At 33.0% G+C, this 23,359-nt stretch overlaps 10 protein-coding genes across 10 annotated transcripts, besides 3 other annotated features; 5 read left to right on the top strand and 5 right to left on the bottom strand.

The window, feature by feature from the left end:
• Positions 1–493: 493 nt before the first annotated feature.
• TVAGG3_0326220 (spectrin binding) lies at positions 494–1,039 on the top strand (the record flags this gene model as incomplete). Its single annotated transcript, XM_001325909.1, has 1 exon — positions 494–1,039. The coding sequence occupies one exon, from the start codon at positions 494–496 to the stop codon at positions 1,037–1,039; it is 546 nt and encodes a 181-aa protein (XP_001325944.1).
• Positions 1,040–1,144: 105 nt separating this feature from the next.
• On the top strand, positions 1,145–1,609 carry TVAGG3_0326210 (protein ubiquitination; the record flags this gene model as incomplete). The annotated part of the gene is made up of 1 exon (XM_001325908.1): positions 1,145–1,609. One exon carries the CDS (start codon positions 1,145–1,147, stop codon positions 1,607–1,609), a length of 465 nt encoding a protein of 154 aa, XP_001325943.1.
• Positions 1,610–2,656: 1,047 nt separating this feature from the next.
• Positions 2,657–2,678: a terminal%2Cinverted (terminal inverted repeat of tvBac_56 transposon ID:TVAGG3_0326200).
• Positions 2,657–2,889: a mobile genetic element.
• Positions 2,890–3,518: 629 nt separating this feature from the next.
• Positions 3,519–7,374, bottom strand: TVAGG3_0326190 (tetratricopeptide repeat protein 21-like protein family; the record flags this gene model as incomplete). The annotated part of the gene is made up of 1 exon (XM_001325907.1): positions 3,541–7,353. One exon carries the CDS (start codon positions 7,351–7,353, stop codon positions 3,541–3,543), a length of 3,813 nt encoding a protein of 1,270 aa, XP_001325942.1.
• Positions 7,375–8,012: 638 nt separating this feature from the next.
• TVAGG3_0326180 (spectrin binding) lies at positions 8,013–10,865 on the bottom strand (the record flags this gene model as incomplete). The annotated part of the gene is made up of 1 exon (XM_001325906.1): positions 8,088–10,826. One exon carries the CDS (start codon positions 10,824–10,826, stop codon positions 8,088–8,090), a length of 2,739 nt encoding a protein of 912 aa, XP_001325941.1.
• A 255-nt stretch (positions 10,866–11,120) lies between these two features.
• Positions 11,121–11,685, bottom strand: TVAGG3_0326170 (uncharacterized protein; the record flags this gene model as incomplete). Its single annotated transcript, XM_001325905.2, has 1 exon — positions 11,353–11,661. One exon carries the CDS (start codon positions 11,659–11,661, stop codon positions 11,353–11,355), a length of 309 nt encoding a protein of 102 aa, XP_001325940.1.
• A 404-nt stretch (positions 11,686–12,089) lies between these two features.
• TVAGG3_0326160 (uncharacterized protein) lies at positions 12,090–13,032 on the bottom strand (the record flags this gene model as incomplete). The annotated part of the gene is made up of 1 exon (XM_001325904.1): positions 12,334–13,032. One exon carries the CDS (start codon positions 13,030–13,032, stop codon positions 12,334–12,336), a length of 699 nt encoding a protein of 232 aa, XP_001325939.1.
• Positions 13,033–13,717: 685 nt separating this feature from the next.
• On the top strand, positions 13,718–14,773 carry TVAGG3_0326150 (intracellular auxin transport; the record flags this gene model as incomplete). Its single annotated transcript, XM_001325903.1, has 1 exon — positions 13,718–14,773. One exon carries the CDS (start codon positions 13,718–13,720, stop codon positions 14,771–14,773), a length of 1,056 nt encoding a protein of 351 aa, XP_001325938.1.
• Positions 14,774–14,974: 201 nt separating this feature from the next.
• Positions 14,975–15,015: a mobile genetic element.
• An 883-nt stretch (positions 15,016–15,898) lies between these two features.
• TVAGG3_0326130 (actin 3 family) lies at positions 15,899–17,209 on the top strand (the record flags this gene model as incomplete). The annotated part of the gene is made up of 1 exon (XM_001325902.2): positions 15,924–17,186. The coding sequence occupies one exon, from the start codon at positions 15,924–15,926 to the stop codon at positions 17,184–17,186; it is 1,263 nt and encodes a 420-aa protein (XP_001325937.1).
• A 934-nt stretch (positions 17,210–18,143) lies between these two features.
• TVAGG3_0326120 (uncharacterized protein) lies at positions 18,144–20,298 on the top strand (the record flags this gene model as incomplete). The annotated part of the gene is made up of 1 exon (XM_001325901.2): positions 18,152–20,266. The coding sequence occupies one exon, from the start codon at positions 18,152–18,154 to the stop codon at positions 20,264–20,266; it is 2,115 nt and encodes a 704-aa protein (XP_001325936.1).
• A 52-nt stretch (positions 20,299–20,350) lies between these two features.
• Positions 20,351–22,140, bottom strand: TVAGG3_0326110 (armadillo (ARM) repeat-containing protein family; the record flags this gene model as incomplete). Its single annotated transcript, XM_001325900.1, has 1 exon — positions 20,690–22,129. The coding sequence occupies one exon, from the start codon at positions 22,127–22,129 to the stop codon at positions 20,690–20,692; it is 1,440 nt and encodes a 479-aa protein (XP_001325935.1).
• Between the last annotated feature and the right edge of the window lie 1,219 nt (positions 22,141–23,359).

Here is a 23,359-nt window from a genome sequence, read left to right as displayed (position 1 = left end):
ATAAAAATTTTGCACTTTTCTAATTTGCCGCGTCAAATGTTGGGCGGGAGGCTATCAACAAATTAAAGATTATATAATGTTATTATATAATGAATTAAAAATAGGATAGAATGTCAGGCGAAAATGAGAGGAAAAGTGAGAAAAAATGGCTTTTCAGTTTACAATTTTTCGTTGATACACCTCATGATATCAAGGAAAAAGAGGTGATTGAACGAAATTGTTTTATCTCTATTCCAAGAATCAATTGATTTAGAATGATTGGAAAAAAAATCTTGAAAAAATCAAGTATCTTGATGAAAATTATATTGTTATCTGCTTTTCCATTGTTACTGCATCATTTGATATCCATGGACTTATTCAAAATTCATAATTTATATCCGAAATCTTTTTGGTCATTGTTTTCCACATGTATAACATAGTATTTTTTCTCATAATAAATTTAAGATGTATTTTATATGGTTAAATGCAAATGTGTCTTTTTCAAAAATTATTAATGTCGGACCAAGACGTTCAACCAAGCAAATACAACAAATTGCGAAGTATCTACAAATATTATATCGATTCATATTTTACATTGTATCAGCTAAAAACGGAAAAGGAAGAAGAATTAAACAAGATTTACAAAATGATCAAAACAGAATTGATTGATTCAAAGAAATTTCCACCTCAAATAATTATGAACGATATTTTAAATATCATTCGGTACAACAATCGCTATGCAAAGTCATATTTATTCCTTGCCAAACTCATATATGATGAATATCATGTGGAAGAAGTCAACAATCTCACTTATCTTCCAAACGTCCTGTTTTATAAAGAATATGGAATTAAATTAGACAAATCTGCCGATTTTGAAGAAGATCATTCAGAAAATCTCGATATTCATACAGAAAATACAATTTACAGAGCAATTATGAATAATGACTTAGAAAGATTCATATACTTCACTGAAATAGATGGATTTGATAAAAATCAAACACTTGAAAGCAAATTATATCCATATTCTAAGAATGGATATTCATTACTTGAATTATGTTGATACCATGGAGCTGTTGATTGTTTCAAGTTATTAAGAACGAAATTCAGCTCAGAAATAACTCAAAAATGCCTCAGATTTTCATTTTTAGGAAGAAACAAAGAGATCATGAGTGAATGTTTGAAATATCAAACACCAGATGATGGTTGCATGGCTTATGCAATTATTTCACATAACATTGATTTTGTTACATTCTTGATGAATGAATACAATATAGAGATCGATTTAGAAGATTGTGGAGTTTTCAATAATCTTGAATCCTATTTAGTTTATTTCGATCAAACTAAGGATATAAACAAATGTTTTGTTTATTCACCAATTCTTAATATTCCATCCCTTTTGGAATATTTTCTTTCACATGGTGCTAATATCAATGAAAAAAATAACGATGGAGAAACCGCACTTTATATTGCAGCACGGAATAATAGTAAAGAAACCGCTGAATTTCTTATTTCACATGGTGCTAATATCAATGAAAAAGATAACGATGGAGAAACCGCACTTCATATTGCAGCATTGTTTCATCATGAAGAAATAGTTGAACTCCTTATTTCACATTGTGCGAAAAAATAATATTCTTATATAAGGTATTATTCTTTATTTTTATGGTATTTTCGAGGAAGAATTTCATTAGAAATAAAAAAAATAATTAAATTTTACCAAAATTAACGCCTTTTTTAGAAAAATCATTATCTGGGACTTCTATGTATACCATTCATCAGAGCATACTCCATAATATCATGTTCTATCTTGATGGAGAAGTCTGAAGATTATATAAAAATTGATTATTGATTATTATATAAGTATAATGCAATTATTCAATATAAATTTATTCATTTAAGTATAATGTAATCCATTTCCCACAAAAATCTTTTTTTATTGTGTAACAATATACAAACAGATAAATATTTTACATCAAAACTGGTTTATATTGTGATAATGCTTCAAATGCTTAAAAATTATAATGAAAATCAAAGTTATGGAATGATTTATATGAGCTATATTTGAACTTGAATAAATTCACTCATAGTTAAGCATGAGATATTCTAATGTAATTATTCCAAAATATCTCAATTACAAAAAAATAAATATTACCTAAAATGAATTGCTTATTCAGCAAACAATTATATTATAATTTTGGAAATAATAAGCGTATTCATCCAAAAATACTTTGATTACCATTCGAAAATGAAACATTTTACTAGAATCGATTTATTATATATAAATTCTATATGAACAAAGGTATATATTCATCAATATTATATTTGATATAATGAATATGATACAGAATACTTCATTTTTAAGAATTCACAGCTAAACTTTCTTCAGTTGATACTATTTTATGTTGTAGCAATTATTAACTGTTTGATTCACTCATATTCAATGACAATCGTTAATTTATTAACATATGTGTTTGATAATATTATATGATAGAGTATATGCTAGTTATATAATACAAAACTTGAAAGACATGATGATTAGTTTTGGAGGATTTTCAAGCTAAACTACGATTTTGACGCGATAAATTTTGTCAATAATAGTAAAAAATTTGTATTGGTCGCGCCCGTAACAAAATTTTTGGTTTTCTATCAAATTACTTGTAAAAATAAACGACTTTAAGGCTTCACTAACATGACAAAAATTAAAGTCCCTTGAGATATATATTCTATGATGTATATCAATGCTATATTTATCATTAATTTTTATTGACCCACCCATAAAAAGCCTTCTTCCACTAACATGAGTTATAACGTGCTTTTTCTGAAAATGAAAGACTAGTATTAATATATATTGTAGAGCATATTTTTCTTCTTTTTTAAAATTTTGAATATTTTTTGCCATGTTAGTGAAGCCTTAATCCCTTCAATTTCCACTTTTTTGACAAAATTTCTTGAATTTTGTATCAAAAAATTTATTGATCAAAGTTTAGCGTTTATTTAGCAGGAATCCTGCGAAAACATAACTAATATTTCAATAAAACATGGTTTTGCCAAAGATTTATTCAAAAAGTATCTTCGATTCTGAATTTGCAACCGTTTAGATATAATGAATTGCTATATTTTATATTTGGCTTATCAAAAATGGTTTATCATCACTTCTGCACTGATTTTAAATGTTGTATTCATTATCAACTCACATATATATGTAGTATTGGCATAGCACACACATGTTTTAATTGAATATGGCATTGTATTAATGTTTTCCTCTACCATTATAATCGTTCAAATTCTTTAATAACAATGATAATTTAGAAATCCCAATTTTTATATATATATTAGGCAAGTCCATGGGCGATTTTAATGTCCATGGACTTGATTATAGTCCATGGGCGATTTTAATGTCCATGGATTGAATTCAAGTACTTGCCTATTAATCAACATTGCATTGGGATCCTAAAAGCCTAGAAAATTCATTCCAATCTATCTTTTTGAATTCGCTCTTAGACACAAAATAAAATCATCGAATTCTAATTTATCATAAAAATAAAATCAAATAAAATTTTTTTATTTGTACAATAGTCTGTAAGCAGGCTGTATAATTGCCGTCTTTACATCTCTGAAGACAGGGTTGATGTCCAAGATCTTCCTCGATATCTCCAAAGCGAGTTCCGGCTTCGATGTTCTCATTGCAGAATAAGCCAAGTTGTATCCAGCTTCAATATCTGTCTGGCCAGACAATTCCCACACTCTTAACAGTGCTGTAACAGCATCAGCGTACATCTTGTTTTGGAAATAGACGTTTCCGCTCATTTCCCACGCCTTCTGGCAGCTCTTGTTCAAATCCAGTGCCAAGAAAATGAACTGGTGAGCGGATTTCGGATTTGGCGAGTTCTTTGCCAAAGTTGCCCTCATCAGATAACTTTCTTCGAAATAAGGAGCTGTTTCATGGAAGGGAACACCGGCCAATACACTGGAAATGTACTTCTCAGCCTCATCAACTAATCCCAATCTCATGTTGTACCTCGCTGCAGCTGTCAAGGCCATGATATTCGTCCTTTCTTTAGATAATACGTCTTGTACTATCTGAAGTGCGGATTTTACGTTGAGATATATATTGGTTGCGGCCAGGAGCTGTGCGTGGTACAGTTGTCTCTCGTTATCGCTGATGTTCATCTTAGATAAAATCTTTGATGCACTCTCCAAAGAGCTTTCCTCGGCCAATGGTGTTGTTTCCAGCCAGAGGAACTTCTTGTCGGGGTTGGAGTACACTGAAAATAGCATTAACTGTGCGGCCAAACACCAATGATTCGATTGCATCGCTCTCTCGAAGTATTTGATCGATTCCTGGGCCTGGCTGATATACATATAGTACAAGCCACGAACAAATGACATGCCTGGAGAGTTATCGTCTGGATATTTGTCAATTCTTTGTTTGGCAATCGACAAAACTCCGGCTCTGGCACAAACTTCGACCAGTCTGACAAATGTCTTGTAATATCTCGGCCTTTCCTCGATCAATCCTTCAATATATTTGATTGCTTTGGCGTAATCGCGAGATTCTGCCGAAGACATCAAAAGAACGACTGTTTCGTTCTTAGGATACTTCTCAAGGTATTCGTAACATACTGCGAGGCATCTCTGCTGATCAAATCTCACTTTGTACAGATTAAAAAGATGAGCAACTGCATCGTGGTTCGAATCATCGATTGTAAGGGCTTTTTGGTAGAAGGAAAGTGCTCTGTCGCGGTTTATCTTCTCAATGTTCTCGCCAAGCATGACACAAACGTTTGATGCGGACATTTTGAGGGAAACTGCGTATTTGTTCGTTCCTTCCTTCAGAAGGATGGATTCGTACTTCTCTAGAGCTTGTTTGAAGCAGTTTTCCGCTTCTTCGCTCTGATTTAATTTCATACAAACAATTCCTCTTTGTTCTAGGACTCTGGCGTTTGTTGCCACTTGGTTTTGTACTACTAGCTTCACAGTGGAGTTGATACATGACTGAGCTTCTTGATATCTCTTCAAAGTAATCAAAATTTTGATTAAATACAAAGGAACAGCGATATTTCCGCGAAGGAATGAAGCTGATTGCATAAGGATGCTGGCTGCTTCATCGAATTTGTGGGCATTAACTAAAACAGTGACAAGTTTCTTGAGAATTCCGACATCTGGCATTTTTGTATCGAAAGCTGTTGTATAGGCCTTAGCAGCTTTATCATAATCATTAATCTTGTTGTATGCATCGCCTAGCATCTCTTGGTGTCTTCTAGATGGGAAATTAGTGTTCAAATCTTGATAAGTCTGGATATAAGCCTTTCTATCGTTATGGAACTTGAGGTTTATGAAGGCCTCCGATGTATATCCGAGGTCAGCGAGTCTCTTATGTGGCTTTAATTTTGAGATCAATTGTTCTGCACGAGAAAACATGGACTTTGAGCCTAAAATGATGGACTGGGCTGATATAAGCATTGCTTTCTCATATTTTGTCTGTGAACATGCGTTTGCTTTTTTGATCATTGAGCCAGGTAAGTTAAATTCACCGAAATCGAAGCAAATCTTGAAGAAATCCATATACTGTGTGACACTCCTAGTCTCTTTGTTGAAGAATTCGGAGGCTTCTTTGAGTTCTAAGTATGGATTTTCTTTACTTCCATTTAATCGCAAATTTGTTAACAAATAATCTAATGAATTTGTTAATGTTGGATCTGCAGCAATTGCTTCATATAAATATCCTTTGGCCTCTTCGTACTCCTCATTTTCATACAAAAGTGACGCGATGTAAAGCATGACGAATGGAAGTCTGTAAACCCATTGTCCTAGAAGGATCTTCTGGAACACGGAGACAGCTTCATCGACCTTTCCGACTCTCATGAGCAAGAGACCTCTTAAAAGTCTGATTGGCTGGAAAACTGGCGCTGGTTTATCTAATTTCATGAATATTGTCATAAGACGTGTAGTATTTTCATCGCTAATAGTGTTAGCGATTGAGTTATTGTAGAATATTAATTCGTCAAGTGCATCTGTGATCGTATCTATGCGTAATGAAGTTAATCTTTGTAATGGCTTTTCTGTATCGCTAATTATCGATAGTTGATCGCCGAATAAGTGTTTAGAGATATTGTTGTTATCGATTCTCTTCTCAATGAGATCTAAAATTAATTCGATATTTTCTGTGACGTGTTTTGTTACTCTGATCAACTTTGTCTGGAGAACTGCTTCTTCTAATGTCATAGGACCAGCAATTCCCATCATATCGAGCTGGTCTTGAGCCTCTCCGTATCTTCCGATTTCTGTCATCACAGCAACAAGGCAATCCGCTGCGAATTGGTTCATTGGAGATTTCTCGATGGCTTTCTGAAGGCTTGGAATGGAAATTACGTAGTTTCTCGAGAGATACTGGCAGTATCCGAGAATTGCAAGAGACATTGAGTCCGCGTATGGGTTTTCTGCCGCGATTTTGGCAATTTGTATGATTTTATCGATGAATGGGAATCTTTGGCTGTGTAATGTTGAAAGACAAAGTGCAACATTTTGTAAAAGTTTCCAATTCTTGCCTTCTACGGTTCCGCAGACCTCGAGTAAGTTCTGTGTTGCTGTTTCAGCAGATACGTAATCTCCTTTTCCGAGAATTAATGATAAAACTTCGACATAATGATATTCGAATTTAGAAATTAATTGATCTTGAACTTCTGATAAGATATTGAGTGATAGATCCCAGTTGTTAAGAATTTGGTGTATGCGTGAACGTTCACAAGCAATTTCTGGGAAATTATATTTGGAAAGAATTTGAGATTGAACTTGGAATGCTTCAGCATTTTTTCCAAGAGCTGCAAGGCATGTTGCCTTTCCGTATAATGGAATGACATCGTAAGCACGAAGTGGATCATTTAACTGATCGCAAAAATCATTATAAGCTTCTTGAATTTTGCCTTCTGAGTATGTAATCCATGCAGAAATGGATCTTGAGAATGGTGTTGGTGTGATTGTACGGATGATTTGGCGAGCAAGCTTGATATCACCGAAAAGCCAAGCGATTTGAGCTGAATGTGCTGTAGAGAAATTGTTCTTGTCAGTTACATTTTCAAAAATTTCTTGTCGTAATTTATCTAATTTCTCGTTTTCCTCTGGATCTTTGACCCATTCGAGGAAATATAACGATGTCTTGTATACTAATATCAAATCTTTTCTGACTTTGAGATGTTCTATCTCTTCAAGACTCTCTTTAAACATCCCAAGCTTTGCAAGACTCAGGCCGTGCCATAAAAACAAAATCAAGTTGTTTGATTTCTCTTGAATTCCTTTCTCGCAAAGTATTCTTGCATGCCCATACATTTCATGCCTCCAAAAATATAAAACACGTTCCTGGAAGCAACTTTGCATCAAAGAATGCTAATTTTTTTTTACAAATTGTGTTCGTTTTGAATTTTTATTTTTATCATTTACATTAATTGAGCTCTTCTGAATATAGATCACACTATCTCTAAGGAATGTATTTCATCAAGAAAAATCATTGGAAAATGTTAATTGAATTATGAATAATGAATTAACTTGCGTTTTATTGTGTTCTTCATATTACAATCCCGATTCTAACTAAATTTATACTTATTCAACTTGATTGAGAGTCATAGAAAGGTTTCATTATTGTGAACATAGTAAAGGTTTTAGTTCTTTATATGAAATCGAACCTTTTCATTATTTATCAAACAGGAGATAAATAAGATGCATAGCAACTGTTTTTACGTATACATCCAACAAGATTAAGAACAACCTGTAAATAAGTAGTGAAATGTTGGAGGAATCTTTTTTCTTATGTAATGATATAGTGTTATATGTTGCATAATTAAGAGCAGTTTAACCATTAAAATCTCTAGCATTAATATCTAATTGCATTTGAAGCATGAAACTCTATGGCTTTTCAATATATTAATGATTTTTTGTTATTTATCATGTATCATGAGTTATGAACCGTTTGATAAGAAGTAATCACTCAAATATCTTCTTCAATTAGAATGAATGTTCTTACAGAGAAACAATTGATATTTTCCGAAAAAGTAATAAATATTATGTTTATAATTATACAAAAATAACAGATAAAAAAAATCTATAAAAATAAATTAGAAAATCTTACAAGATTCCTGTTGTTTCCTCTTATTTGCGAACTCTTCGAATATTTCGATGAGTTTCTGGTCTTCGTTTTCCACTGCAATCATGTAAGGAGTTCTTCCTTTTTTATCTGCAATTCCAAGCAAAATGTCAGTCCTTGAAAGCAGCAACTGTACGATTTGCACGTTCCTCTTCTTTGTTGCTATATGCAAAGGAGTCTTGTTTGACTTAGTTTTCGCATTTACATCAACAGATGGGACGTCAACAAAGAATTTAACGATGTAATCATAATCAGTCTCAACAGCGATGTGCAGAGGTGTCTTTCCTTCATCAGTTCTGGCGTTTACGTCAACTTGTGGCGTATTCAGTAATAATCTGATGGAATCGATCTGGCAATTGTCAGCAGCGATATGCAGAGGTGTTACTCCCCACGCATCCCCTGCATTTACGTCGATTCCTGATATGTCAAGTAACATATAAAGCGCATCTGTGTTTCCGTACTCGGCTGCTGCATGGAGAGCTGTTCTTTGGAAGATTTCTGTCTCGTTTGGAAGGATTCCGCGCTTTAACAGGTCTAATAAAATTGAGATATTATTAGTAATCGCGGAAACAACAATCGGAAGACGGCCATCCTTATCAGGAATATTTGGATTGTACTTTTTCTGTATCAAAAGATCGTAAACGGCCTTCTGGTAAAAAGTGATCGCCATTCCGAGAGATCCGTCGAGAGGATCGAGTTCTTTGTTGGCGAATCTGCGGAAGAATGATGTTTTTCCACCTGCTGCTGCAAATAATGGCAGCATTCGGTGTTTTTTGTCCCAAATTGGTCCTTTTGCGTAATTTGTCGCAATTGCGCCTACTTTCTTCTTCGGACGGATGTATTCGTATATCTGATTGGATCCGTATACATTCGTGTACATATAAAGTGAAGGAGAAGCGTCTGCGATACAACAAATTTCATATGTGTCTGGAGGAACAAGATAACCTTCGTCCAAGTTCATTGACTGTGCTATCTTGCTGAATTCTTGAAGGTCATCATGGAAAATCGACCCGAGTAACGTATTTCTATCTGGATTTGCCGAAACATTCTCTTTAAAGAGCTTCCAGTCATCAGCTTTCAACTTCTCGAAGTTTTCGTAGAAAGTTCTATAAGCTCCTGGGAAGAAAACATCTTGGCAATTTACTCTGAACAATTCCATCACATCTTTGAACAAATTTTGGTCTCTTTCGAAAATTTCCTTGGCGAACCATGAGAATATAAGGCAAACAAGACGTTTCTGACGGGTCTTTTCGTAGTAAAATTCTTTAATTCCTTCAATAATTTCTTCAATTTTGTAAACACCAGCATTACAGAGGCATCTTAGCAAGCATACGTTGGAACACATTGAAGGATAAGGTTCTCCAGCCAGCATCTGCGTAAAAATCTTTTTCAGATATAATTCTTTTATCTGAGCAGTATTTAAGAAGTTTGTATCGTATTTCAGCAACTCTATGATCATCTTACAATAAATATCAATGCATTTGAAGCGAACTTTGCACGCAATCATCAAATTATTAATAAAACTTGTCAAATGCGACTGATCAGAGAAATTCACGTTCTTTAGTATCCATGTGCAGGTATTATCGAATCTTTCTGGCGTTATTTCCATCAGAGCGTCTTGCATCAAAATAATAAAAACAGCTCTTTCTTTTGCTTTGCTTCCGAGGTCTTTAATTGCATATATATCTTGTACTTCCTTCGTATTCATGACATCCTTGACGCTCATTAAACTTATCTGAAATTGAACTCCTTCTCGAGTATTTATTGGATGAATTGCATTTCCAGAAGTAGATAATGTAAGTTGTTGTTCCATAGTTTCTGCATATGCATTAAATTCATCTTTTCTGAGCTTCCTACAATATAATAAAACATCTCTTTTGAAAGGTTGAATAATAGTCTGTAATAATGGTCGATTATCAGGGTTCTTCTCCCAACCTTGCGTAATGAAGTCACAAAGGAAAGAAAAAGCTCTGATATTTTGAGGTAAACCTGAATTGTTGATAATGTAATCTGAAAAAGAGCCGCCAAACTCATCTCGCTTGAATATTTGTGGTGGAGCGGAGATACGATATATTAGCATAGCCAAAGCGTAGATATCTGATTGAATTGTGAGAAAAGGTATGTTTTTCGAAAACATTTCTGCTGAAAGCATAAGCATTGTATGCACATCGTGTGTTTGTTGATACGTATTTGGATTTTGAGTCAATATTCCGACCGATGCAATTTTTGGTTCTTTATTATCTGTTAAAAATATGCTAGATGGCTGAATATCGCCATGGACTATATTATTTTCATGTAAAAATGTGATTGTTGCAAGTATACCGTAAATTAATTTCATTATTGTAGTGAAATCCATCGTTGTATTCTTCATACCTAGAGAAATAGAGTCTATAATTGCCGACAGATTCTCACCACCCGGATATTCGTAAATAACAATCGGATTTTGATGAGTTTCAGGATCGGCAAAAGTGTAACCAACAACAGGCAATATACCTGGATGTTCTATTTGCTTCATTCTTTGTATCATTCTCGCTAATTTGCCGATACCTGTTGGCGATGTATCAATCATGTTGTACTCGTACATTGCATAAATTGTTCCTGTCGTTTCGTTCATGCACGTGTACACTGTACGAGATTCTGTAATGGATATTGTATCTAATTTTTGGTAGTCTTCGTAATTTAATGGCTCTAGGGATGGAAGTTGCTCCATTAAATTATTTTCACACCCAAAAATTGATAAAAAATCAAAAATTCAGGAATTTGTGAGAAACAGATAAATTTAAAAATAATGTGTGGTGATGACTCCTAAATCTATATCTTAATTTCGAAAACGATATTCTCTTGCTAACATTTTCAGTGAGAAATTCGATACATTGATGGAATTGAGAAAAAACAAATGTTATACAATGAAGTATTGTCTGCATGTAGTATATGATTCCTTCTCTTATTGATATCATACTCATATCCCCAAAAGAATCTTTCGAAATTTTGAGGTTTTACAAATTGGCCGAAACATATGCACCCATATCTAATATGATAATACTTTAAAAAAAGAAAAACAATCTGTAAATATGTTTAATTGAAGGAAAACAAGTAACATCCAACATAATAAATAATGATTGGATGGTAATTTATATGAAGTGCTTTATATATAAGATATCTCATGCTCAAAACATATAAGATCGAAGAATAGAACAATTTTTATTTTAACAATTTTGAGAATCTTCTTAGAATTATCATTTACTAGATTCGGTAGTTGGCATGTACTTGGAGATGATTTTAGTCATGTTTTCACTAAGAGAAATAACATTGTTAAGGCGTTCTTGAACTTTAGGATTGTTATAATAGTTCGGAGGAGGAACACGCATGAATTTTGATATCAAAGCATTGAATTCTTTATCATCTCTCCATAAGTATTTGTGTTCAATTTTATCATGAAGTTGATTAGATTGAGCTGGTTTTAAATTAGATCCCTCATCAAGGTAACTGCAAAATTCATTACCAAACTTGATCGCTTCTTGATTTGCCTGATTATTTTTGCTCATATAGAAAATGAAGTGAAATTCAAAAGAGAAAATTTTTTTGGTCGAGTCAAAAATTAAAAATAACACGTCATAAGGGGGTTCTTTTTATCATTATTTTATGTCGAAAATTCATTGGAGAATAATATTATTGAACATTTTTGCTGTGACTTCTGTCGTTATTCGTGATTTTCATATGCTTTATCAAGCTAAGAAAGCTGCCTATTGAAATAAGTTCATTTTCAATCTGGTGATTCTTCCATTTCCACAATAAACCTTTTTCAAGCTTCACAAGACCATAGAATTAAGTCTGTCAATGTAACACTCAGCTGGTGGATATAAACCAATCTTCTTATTAATTTTAAATTTTGGAAGATCGACACTCTTGAAAATCTTTAATTTTAAGTAAACATTATGATGAAAAAGTTGAATTAGAGAATGAATATTTATAAAACAAAGATAATTAAAATGAATTTGTGAAATAGGAAAAGTAATAGCTTTGTATAAATGAAAACTATTCCATTGTTTGGTGTCTGTTAAAATAAGCAATAAATATCTAATAATTAAGGAAATAATTTTCATAAATCACAAAAAATTGAAAAAATAAATATCAAAAAAAGATATTCCTGATCGAAAATTAAAGTTACGTTAATAGTAAATGGGCTATGAGTCATTGGTATAAGTAAAAATTCGAAATTAAGCTGGTTTTGCAAAGTTTTTCATTCCTTGAATGATTTCGAGTAATTTTGGTCTAGAGAATTGAGGTATTGAGTCAGTTACATGTTTTGCTGTGTCTGAAGGGTGTAATGTATCCATATTTGAGTATGAAGGGATAAAAACATGTGAATTTATTAATTTTGGACCGCTCTCGATGATTGCCGCTGGAACTCTGCAATCATAAAATCTAACAAGAAATGAATTATTAATTAATTGAATACAAGCACTAATATCACCATAACTCATTAATTCGTTTTTAATTTGATCAGAAACTATAGAATGGTTCATAAATTTTGGCTGTAATAGAATGGAATCGCAATAAGAAACTTTTTCAAATTCGGAATCGCAGTAAAGCTTAGTGTCAAATGATTTCTGATGACAAATGTTAATTTTAATTTGAATAATATTGCGTATATCATACATACTAAATGAAACAGAGCCAAAATTAGGAATATTATTTTGGAAATTAAATGATGGACCAAAAGCTTCAACAAATGCTTTAACAGCCTCTAAAGGTGTATCTTTGTTGAACCCTGATATTTTTAAAGTTCTTGAATTTTCTCTTCGATTATAATCACCTGAAGAATTACCTCTTGAAATCCTTGGATGGTTGAAAGTTCTACCTATGTGTTCATCTGGTGTTTTAGGACGATCTCGTCCAGATATGTTCATATTCATTTTGAAATGTCACCTTTTTCACGAAAACCAAAAACCATTCCTAGAACAAAGATATATAAAAAGCACAAATATACTCTTTACCAGAAAGCTAGTGACTCACAAAATTGAACCATTATTAAATTTCTTGGTTTTGAAATCTCAAATTACAAGTATCAGACACAGAATATCAAATGGGATTGAAATAGATTTATTAGTTTCAACTAAAATCGGATTAAAATGCTTATTATCCTAATCTGAATTTGCAATTCAGATTCATTTCTAATTAAACATGTGTATTTGTTGATTCCCATATAGGCACTATTAAACTATGAGAGAAGGTCTCTCCATATCCCCTGCAGTCAGGTTTTCTAATTGATCCGAAAAGATTTGATGCTGAGAAAATAAGGAAATCGATAATCGTAGGAGAATTTTGGTATTTACAACTGTACAGACTTCAAAACACTAATGATGTGGTATAAAAAAACAATAAGTATATTTTTCTGAAATCCAAAGATTTATGTAAACTTCGGAATTGAGATCAATTACCCAGCTTTTACTCAGAAAGTGAGAATTTGTAAGGTTATCGTTCTCTCAGGATAATATTAACTGTAGTGTTCTGGAGGCATTATAATTTTTAGTTTCAGAATGAACAGTTTACAAATTTTTGAGGAGAAACGATGAATCCAAAAAAAATATTTTTCTCAAAATGGCAGGGAGCTTTTATGTTGATATTATTCAAGTAGGTGTATCAATGATCTTAATTATTGCAATAGGTTATATCCTTTCATGGTTACAACTCTTTGATGCCGATGGTTTTAAAGCAATGAACGCATTTTCAGCAAAAATTTGTTTTCCTTTTTTACTTTTCAGATCCATGGCTTCACGTCCTTTTAAGGAAATCTCAGTTAGGCCTTTGTACAACGCTCTTTTATCAAGTGCCTCTTCACAAATTGTTCTATTAGTAATATTTTTCTTTAAATTCGATGATAGATTGTATACTTATCTTTCGACTGTTATTTCTAGCTGTTATATTAACTATATCATTCTTGGTTTGCCTATTTTCACTTCAATTTGGGGAAATAACTACAACCAAATTCCAGCCATTTCATCGTTTTGCCATTACATATTACTCGTTCCATTGTTCATTATTAACTCACAACTCTGGAAGATCAAAAAAGAAAAAGAAGAATTGTTCAAAAAGCAACAATTGGAAGGTGGCAAAAATGCAGATGTTAAGTTGCAAAAACTTACATGGAAAGATGTTGTAATGGCATTTTGGACTGCCGTTAAAACACCTCTTGTTGTTGGTAATATTATAGGTATAATTTGGTCAGCAATCGGTATTCCATTCCCTCCATTTTTCAAGAAACTATCTGATTACGTTGGCGATGGCATTACATTATTTGCTCTTCTTGGTATTGGAAGATTCCTTCAGCAGAAATCCCTTATTTCCTGCCACTGGTTCCAACTGCTATCATGTCTTGTTGTACGTTTCTTCATATTTCCAGGTTTCTCCTTCCTTTGGTCATATGTTTTCAAATTCCCCAACAGAATAGCAAGACAATGCCTTGTTTTATCCATGTTGCCGGCTGCTAATGCAGGATTCATTCTCGCTAACTCAGTTGGTATTGGAGCGAATGTTGCATCTGCTATGGTTTTCTGGTCCTTGATTTTCCTTGTTCCTGTATTGCTTTTGTGGTTCTACATATTAGATCATTATGATATATTCCATGATGACTTGTCAGATATTGAAAAAACATAGATTTTTAATCATTACTCAAAATGCTTTTAGCATTTGTATGAATAATGATACAAAATAGAATAGCTTGTTTGTTTAAAGCTGGTTTATCTTAATTTCATCCTTTCCAACTGTTTTATCTTCTATGATATTTTAATTTACTTTTTTGATTTAATAAAGAATGTGTGATTAAAGAAATCTTTCGTTAGATGATTGCTGTGAAAGTTCCAATTCAAAAATATAATGTTTTTTAATTAATTTTAAAATATGAAATGTTCGATTCATGGACATTCAAAACTCATAGTATACCAATAGATTACATACATTATGCTAAATTGATTGATATATAAGTCAGTCTTATTTTGCTAATTTTAATTTCCAAACTTTGATAGTGTGAGATTGACTAAAAGCAGTTATTAGTATAGAATCGATGTGTTGAGTATATTAATATCAAATAGCAAATTCTCTTCAAATAGTGAAATTATCACGAATCTGGGGGTTTTCCTAAAAATAACAAACATTGTTATTGTTGCCTGGGTAGTTTGTTCAATTTATAGTATTAATTATGAATGATAAGATGATCTAATCAAATCTAATCTCATTTATCCATTTGCATCTTTTCATATTGTATTATTCATATATCTATCATTTAATGATGATATTCATTCGAATTGACTGAATTACGAATTAATCAAATCGATGCCAAATAATCTCTCATCTCTATGTGTCGCATTGCATGATTTAAAGATTGAATACATTCCTAATATGAAAGGATTAAAGACCAAAGCTAATATCTTACTTTGATTTTTTTCGCATTGTATCAAACCAGTTTATTCCTAATTTTCGATGATACATACCTTAAGAAGCACTAGATTAAGCATGATGCATGATGAGAATTAAAATTGGACATACGGACAAGGAAATCAATGCAAAAAAATCCCAAAAAGATGATTTTCCAGTCACAATTTTATTCGGAATAAAATCAAGGCAATAAAAAATGTTTAGAAAAAAATTGAAAAATCGGGAGAACCTGGTCTTTTTCTCATTTATCAGCGAGAGGTGAGATGAACTTTACAATAATCGATAACCGTTTGCTAAGCCGACCTTTAATTGTCCGTGATAGGTGTCAATTTTTTTATTTGTATTAAACCTCCGGTCATTCCCAATTCGAGAAATGTCAACACCAACTACACCTCCGGTTATTATCGATGTTGGTACAGGATATACAAAAATGGGTTACGCAAATAATACTCGCCCGAATTTTATCATTCCAACACTCCACGCTGGCAGAGATTTATCTAAAGTTACCGCTGCTCAAATGGTAGGCACAGAAGATCTCGATTTCTACATCGGCGAAGAAGGTATCGGCAAGACACCAACATACAACCCAATCAATATCATGAAACACGGTCAAGTTGATGATTGGACAAAGATGGAACAGTTCTGGGAGCAATGCCTCTTCAAATATCTTCGCTGCGAACCAGAAGATCATGCTATCTTACTTACAGAACCACCACTTAACTCACCAGATAACCGTGAGTATACTGCCGAAGTTATGTTCGAGACATTCAACGTTCCATACCTCTACATCGGTATGCAGGCTATGCTTGCTATCGCCGCTTCATGGACAAACAAATCTGCACATACCCTTACAGGTTGCGTTGTCGACTCTGGTGATGGTGTTACACACGTTATCCCAGTCGTTGAAGGCTACCCAATTTCTAACGCTATCGTCCACGTTCCAGTTGCCGGCCGTGAAATGACACAGTTCATTGCCGACTTCCTTAAGGATCGTGAGCCACAGGTTCCAGCCGAAGACCGTATGGAAGCTGCTCGTAACATCAAGGAGCGTTACTGCCGTGTCGCTAAGCACCCATCTGCTACATTCGCTATGTTCGACGCAGATCGTGCTAAGTACATCGAAACATACACAGGCATTTCCTCCAAGTCTGGCAAGCCATACACATGCGAAGTTGGCTACGAACGTTTCCTTGCTCCAGAAGTTTGGTTCTCACCAGAACTTGTTTCTAATGAGTACACAACACCAATCTCCGTTCTTATCGATCGCGCTATTCAGATGTCTCCAATTACAGATCGTAAGAAGTTATACAACAACATTGTTCTTTCTGGCGGTTCTACAACATATAAGGGTCTCGCTAAGCGTCTCCAGGCTGACGTTCAGGCACTCGTCGATGCTCGTCTTGAGGACAACGCTAGACGCGCTTCTAAGGCATCTGGCACAAAGGTTGAAGCAAACAAGATCCCAGTTAACATCGTTGAGCACAAGCGCCAGCAGTATGCAGTTTGGTACGGTGGTGCCATGCTTGCTTCCACTGGTTCAGCATTTTACGCTAAGTGCCACTCTAAGGCAATGTATGACGAGTACGGTCCATCTATCGCTCGTGCCAGCACAATGTTCGGCGCTAGCGCAGTTTAAATCACTAAATCTTTAATATACGACGATTAAATTTTTAATATTTGCTTCCTTATCTTGTTCGTTTTTGGTCATTGATTACTCCAAGAAACAAGTAAACATTCCCACAGACGATTTATTATTTTCTTTTGGGACATTTTATCCAGGTTACTTCACTTTAGTCACCTCACTTATTTCCCAAATTTTTATTGTTTTTGATTTTTTTATTTCAATTTTTGTTGAAATTATCTTCATTTTTTGGATTTTCGAAAAAATTTGGAATTATAATATCTACAATATGCTTTCGTTTTTAATAAGATTGCAAGTTATTTATTTTTTATTCTATTATTCTTCTTAATTTCCAAATTTCTGATTCATATCTCTTTATTTCTTCAATCTATCTATATGCTAACATGTTGTTCATTTCATATTCCAACCGATTACTAGATATTACCTATAGATAATTCTATAAATCGAATGTTTTAGTAATATCTTTATATAATTTATATTGCATCCTTTTATTGACATTTATTATGCTTCTAAAACACTTGAGTTAACTATGTTTATACAAAGACAATATTCGACAAGACCTTCAACTTGAGACAAATGAAAGTGATAGCATGAATCGAATAATTGCAGAATTTCTGAACAGTATGATATTCTATTAGCAATATAGTGGACAAAGATGATTACAAAAGTCAAATTCAATAAGTTAGAAATTTTGTTTGTTGTCTAATTACAGCAATCTGCAAATCTGATTGAATTAGAGCTGAATATCTGATCCAAGAACTATCAAGGAAAGATGTTGAGATTTAATATAAAAAATTTTGTTCAATAGCTCATTTTCATGATGCATTAACACAATATTGACTACTCTTACAAATCAATATGTTTAAACAGGAATTGAAGATAAAAAAATAACCTCCTACATGACGGATGAATTTATAAATTTTAGCGATAATATATTTCATATCACATGTCATTATAAAATGTTTGGGCACGCCTGCGATGAGCCGATTGCTCTTGTAGCAGCGCATCCATGTGATTCTCTTTTCTTAGTATGTACATATAAGATTAATTTAACTTTGTTAGATCTTTCAAAGAACCGTTCTCTTCGTACATTTGGAATCAATACAGCTAACCTCAACAAGGAACAATTACAAATCGTCAAATCCAGTCCAATCGGATTATTCTTCATTGATAATTTAACCTGCAGAACACTTCATTCAATGATCTCATCAACAATTCAAAATCTTCCATCTGATAAATTCATCGCTGTTGTATTTCCTAAAGGCATGTTTACTTTTGATTACACATGCATTGATTCTAAGTTCATTCCATTCGATAATATTACAGCCACTTACGCTGCTCAAGCACCAGATGCAATTATTTTGTGCGATCAATCAGGAGCAGTGTATAACTTCTCTCTTATAACTTCATTACTCACAAAGATTCATACTACAACAGCGCCACCTCTTGGCGTCTTTGTAGGCGCGAGTAAAGGCGAACCATACGGAATTATCATTCCTACAACATCTGGCGTAGAATTCGTCAGACTAAACAACCAATCTCCAGCTCCTCTTAATATTGAAGTCGGTCGTAACTTCGCATTTGATCCTTATACATCAACTTTATTCTCAATCATCGATAAGCGCTCAGTTAAGGTATTCCGTGTTGCTTTGACAAGAGTAGAATGCATTGGCGAGTGCAGTTTCTCAGCAGTTGCCTTTGGTGAGTCAAAAGGAACAAATTATAATTTACAGCAGATCGCTCCATGCTTCTTACCTTATTCTCCACCAAACAAACCGCTTTTCTACGCTCTCTGCGATCAGAACGCATTATTCATTTGCGGCGTTTCAAAGCCTTTGATGCGTATTGAGAATTTCCCACCTCCACAGATTCGTAAACTTAACGGCTCCTTCATGGCCGCACATCCAACAAATAGCTCGAACATTATCATCGCTTACGATAACAATCTTTTGATTGTCGATATTTCAGCGCATCTTCCAACAGTTGTTCCATCATTACCAATTCCAAAGGCACTTCGCTCTCAATTGCAATACGACGGAGGCCTTTTCAACGTCATCCGCCGTGGAGATTTAACAATTGTTGTCGAAAGATGCTCAAAAGAGTACCATGTCTACGATAACTCCCTTCTAAAGAAGGAGATACAGAAAGGCAAAGCATACGATATCGTTCCTGGACCAGGAAAGAACTTCGCAGTTTTAAATATTTCACCAGAAAAGAAGAATACAGCTTCTATCTCAATATACAGCGAACCAAAAAAGCCACAAGATATTACAGTACAAGTTCCAGATGGTTACAGCTCTATCCAGCGCTTAATTTCCTTTGGAGATTATTTAGCTGTTATTTGCTCCGAAAACGAGACAGATTTATCTCGCAATCCACAAAAACGTCCGAAATCAACAGCTCTTGCATGGCGTTGGACCACAAAAGAGCCAGTTCCACTTGAAATTTTCGGAACTTCAATGGCATGCGCTGGAGATGGCTACGTAGCTGCTGGATCACCTAATATGTACGCACTCTACAAGGTAGAAGACGGAAAACTTCACTACCTCGCTACAAGAAACATAGCCCCAATTTCAATGAGATTTTACAAAGGTTCACTTTTCGTAATTTCTAATGAAGGACTTTACATCGACGATATGAAAAGTGCCATCTTAGTGGCTGTACGCTATTCCCATCTTACATCAGCCGATAAGAAGGGCACACGTATACCAATACGCGCATCATGCATCATGAAGATAGAAGACAAGAGCATTACTCTTTGCGACAACAACGGAATCGAATCTGTTATGGGAATGCCGGAAAGAGTCGAAGTTCCCATCAAAATCAACTTGATCGACAAGCTTGCTGCTGCAAGCGATGCATTGGAAAAGATGAAAGAGGCTTTTCCGAAGGCATCTGAGGAAGATAAGAGACATATCTTGCTTCTTATGCTTAGAAATGTCGATTGGTCTGTTGTAGAAGAGTACTTGACAGTGTCAGAGAAAGCAGGTACTGAAATGGTACTTCAGAATGGAACTGAAAATATAGAAAAATTCAAAGCGATGCTCAGCGAAGAATTGGAGCTTGATATGTAAAGTTTATCTTTTTTTATTTGAAATAAATGAAATTTTTTATAATATTTTAATATAATTTAGTATAAAATCAGTGATTTAATTTAATTTTGATTTAGAAGGATGAGATATTGTGTCTGTGTAGATACAAATAAACTCAAAACCAATGAAAATATAAATCGTAAGATACAAATTTACAATCATATTAAATTGTCATGTTATTGATATATTTTTTCTTGAAATATTATGCATTTTTACATGACATCTCAACATATTATGATTATTTCAACTTAAACACCAGTATAGTATACTTTATTTGATAAATCCACTTATAATTGAGTAATTTCTAAAAATATCTCTTGATATTTATGCAATAATATAACTAAATCTAACAAATATATGTAATAACATAAAGAGTATTCTCAATGACAATGTGATTTCATTATCTTATTCGAATTTCTCGAAATGGAAATTGAGAATTGATCGTGCAGTGGCGCTTACTACTTCATCTTCTGAATTAATACTCATATCTTCAAGGAAATCACAAAATTCATCAATATCATCGATCTTTTCAGCGATCAACCCGTTTGCGAAAAGAGCTTGAATCGCTTTGAAGTATTTGGCTTCAAAATCTTGAGGAAGAAGCTCGTACATATCTATACAATATATAATATATCTATAAACTGCATCATCTTGTAATATTAACTTTGGAATTTGATAACATAATATAGTAAAGAGGTAAATATACTTTTCTTTCGTAGGCTCATCAATTAAATCGAAGACCTGGCCTTCCTGCAGAACAGTTGGAGCGTTCTCATCAAATTTATAATAAAATCCTGATTGGATAAAAATGTCAAGCAAATTAGCGTTATATAAGATCATTGATGCTCTTTCTGATATATCCGCAAAATGGATCAAGAAGTTAAGTACTTGATGCTTGTTTTCTGAAATTTGAAAGTATCTCATTAAGGTTGAGATAATTGGGCTGTCTTCTACAAAGTCCATAGCATATTCAGGGTTAAATTCACATAAACAATGGAAAAACTCAAAATATTCAGGCAAGTTTTCTATTTTCTGGATTCGATTGTATAAATTTGATAAACACATTCCTTGTAACACGTCAGCAAAGTGACCTATGTCTTCATGAGAAACAAGAGTGCATAATAAATAAGTTATCAAGATATCATATTGTTTGACCTTTTTGATGCCTTCTTTGTTGAGTGTTAATAGATATACTAATATTTCGGAGAGAATGTTGAAGATTGTTTCATATTGAGTATAACATTGATCTGGAAATGCATTTTTGGTCTGAAGAAATGCAAGCAAGAAGTTAATTCCTTCATCAAACAGCTCTTCATAATCAGAATTCGTTATTACTTCGCTATAAAGAAATTCAAGGATTTGATTATTGATTACATTTTCTGTTAGGTCATTGCAATATGTTAAAAACACAGTCAACAGCTTAAGAATATCAATTCCATTTGATGTTGCTGGAATAAGGATTTTAAAATAATCAAATTGATCATATATGTGATGAGCTGTTAAAACCGAATTCTTAGCCAATAAATAAAGCAAGTTATACGAACTAGCTCTCAGAAATTGTTTTGCATGCTGCGTTTGATCAATTAAATTAGGAGTTATATCATTTTCTTGCAATAGATCTGAGATATCAAGATCAATATGATTCATGCATTCAATTATTTTGTTATTTAGTCTATTTTTCTCATTTGATTCAGAATAAGTCTTAATTAGTCCTGATAATTCAGAAACTTCATCGCTTTCTATATTAATTTTCAGGATATTTGGCCCTATCCATTTAAGTTCTTTCTCTTTGTTTTGTCCAATATCGATATCATCAATATTATCATCAGTTTTTTTATAATTCATTCATACAAAAGAAAATTTACTTAGTTTTTTGACACTTTATATGTCAAAAATAGATCTTTAGAATACTTTTGTAAAACATACATTAATTAAGGTCAGAAACAAGATAGTTTATGTTTGGCTGCGCGCTAAGAAATATAAGGTTATTGTAATTTTCGACACAAATATCGACTATTTGAGCTCTCAAATCTATAATGAGTCAATTTACAGACATATGGATAGGTGATTACAATAACTGTGTTTTGAAATATTTTTGGTTTTATCTTTGTCCGGAGTCCAATCTTATTTTTGATGTTAGATCAGGAATTTAACTCATAAAATATCCATATATATAACATAACTCACCATTTATTCGGATTAGAGAGCTTATTTTTCAATTTTTGCTAATAGCAATTATCTCAACAAAATATTCGGTGTTGTATATCATTAATTTTAGCGTGTAATCAAATTGTAAAGTATGTTTATAGCTGAATTCGAGAAAGATAACTATTCAAACTTAAGGATTGTAATGAACAAATAATCTTGTTGACTTTTTCACTCAATCATCATTAAGAATTTTTTGCAAAAATACCATATTTATCATATAGATAAAGGATTTGTAGCAACAGATAGGTCAGATTTTATTAATTAACATCAAGAACCGGGCACAGAATATTAATTCTACTCTTTTTTAGCCATAAGATGAAAATTATTCGATAAAATATATTAGAAGGCATGTTCATCATATAAATACTTAAAAATTCGATGTTTTACAATTGGGATTTCTATGTTTGGCCAAGTTTAAAGAAAATTAGACATCAATCAAGTTGATAATATATAATATATTGAGACCAACTCGAGGATTTAACAAAATTAGTGATAACCAAATAACTTATGAAAAAATAAAAAATTTCAATGCGATGCAATTTCTTCTCAAATTTTTTGAGAGAAAAGCGGTTGGAGATTTTACTATCGAAAAATAAAAAGAGAAATGCTTTCCAATATATTGCATATATCAAGATATATTTAAATCTCATAAATATAATCATCATAGTTTTTTTATGAATAATTTAGAACCAGTAACTAACCCATTTTCTTTTTATTATATAATAAATCCCGGAAAATAAATCATTTGAAAACAAACAATTTTGATGAGGTTTATTTCAAATATTTTATTCAAAATATCTCGTATTTACTACTACCAAGCAAAATTATCAATAAAGTTTCAGTACCTAAAATTTACGCGTCACATTT

Source organism: Trichomonas vaginalis, chromosome V, assembly GCF_026262505.1.
Source record: "Trichomonas vaginalis G3 chromosome V, whole genome shotgun sequence".
NCBI lineage: Eukaryota > Parabasalia > Trichomonadida > Trichomonadidae > Trichomonas > Trichomonas vaginalis.
This window is presented reverse-complemented; position numbering and strand designations above follow the sequence as displayed.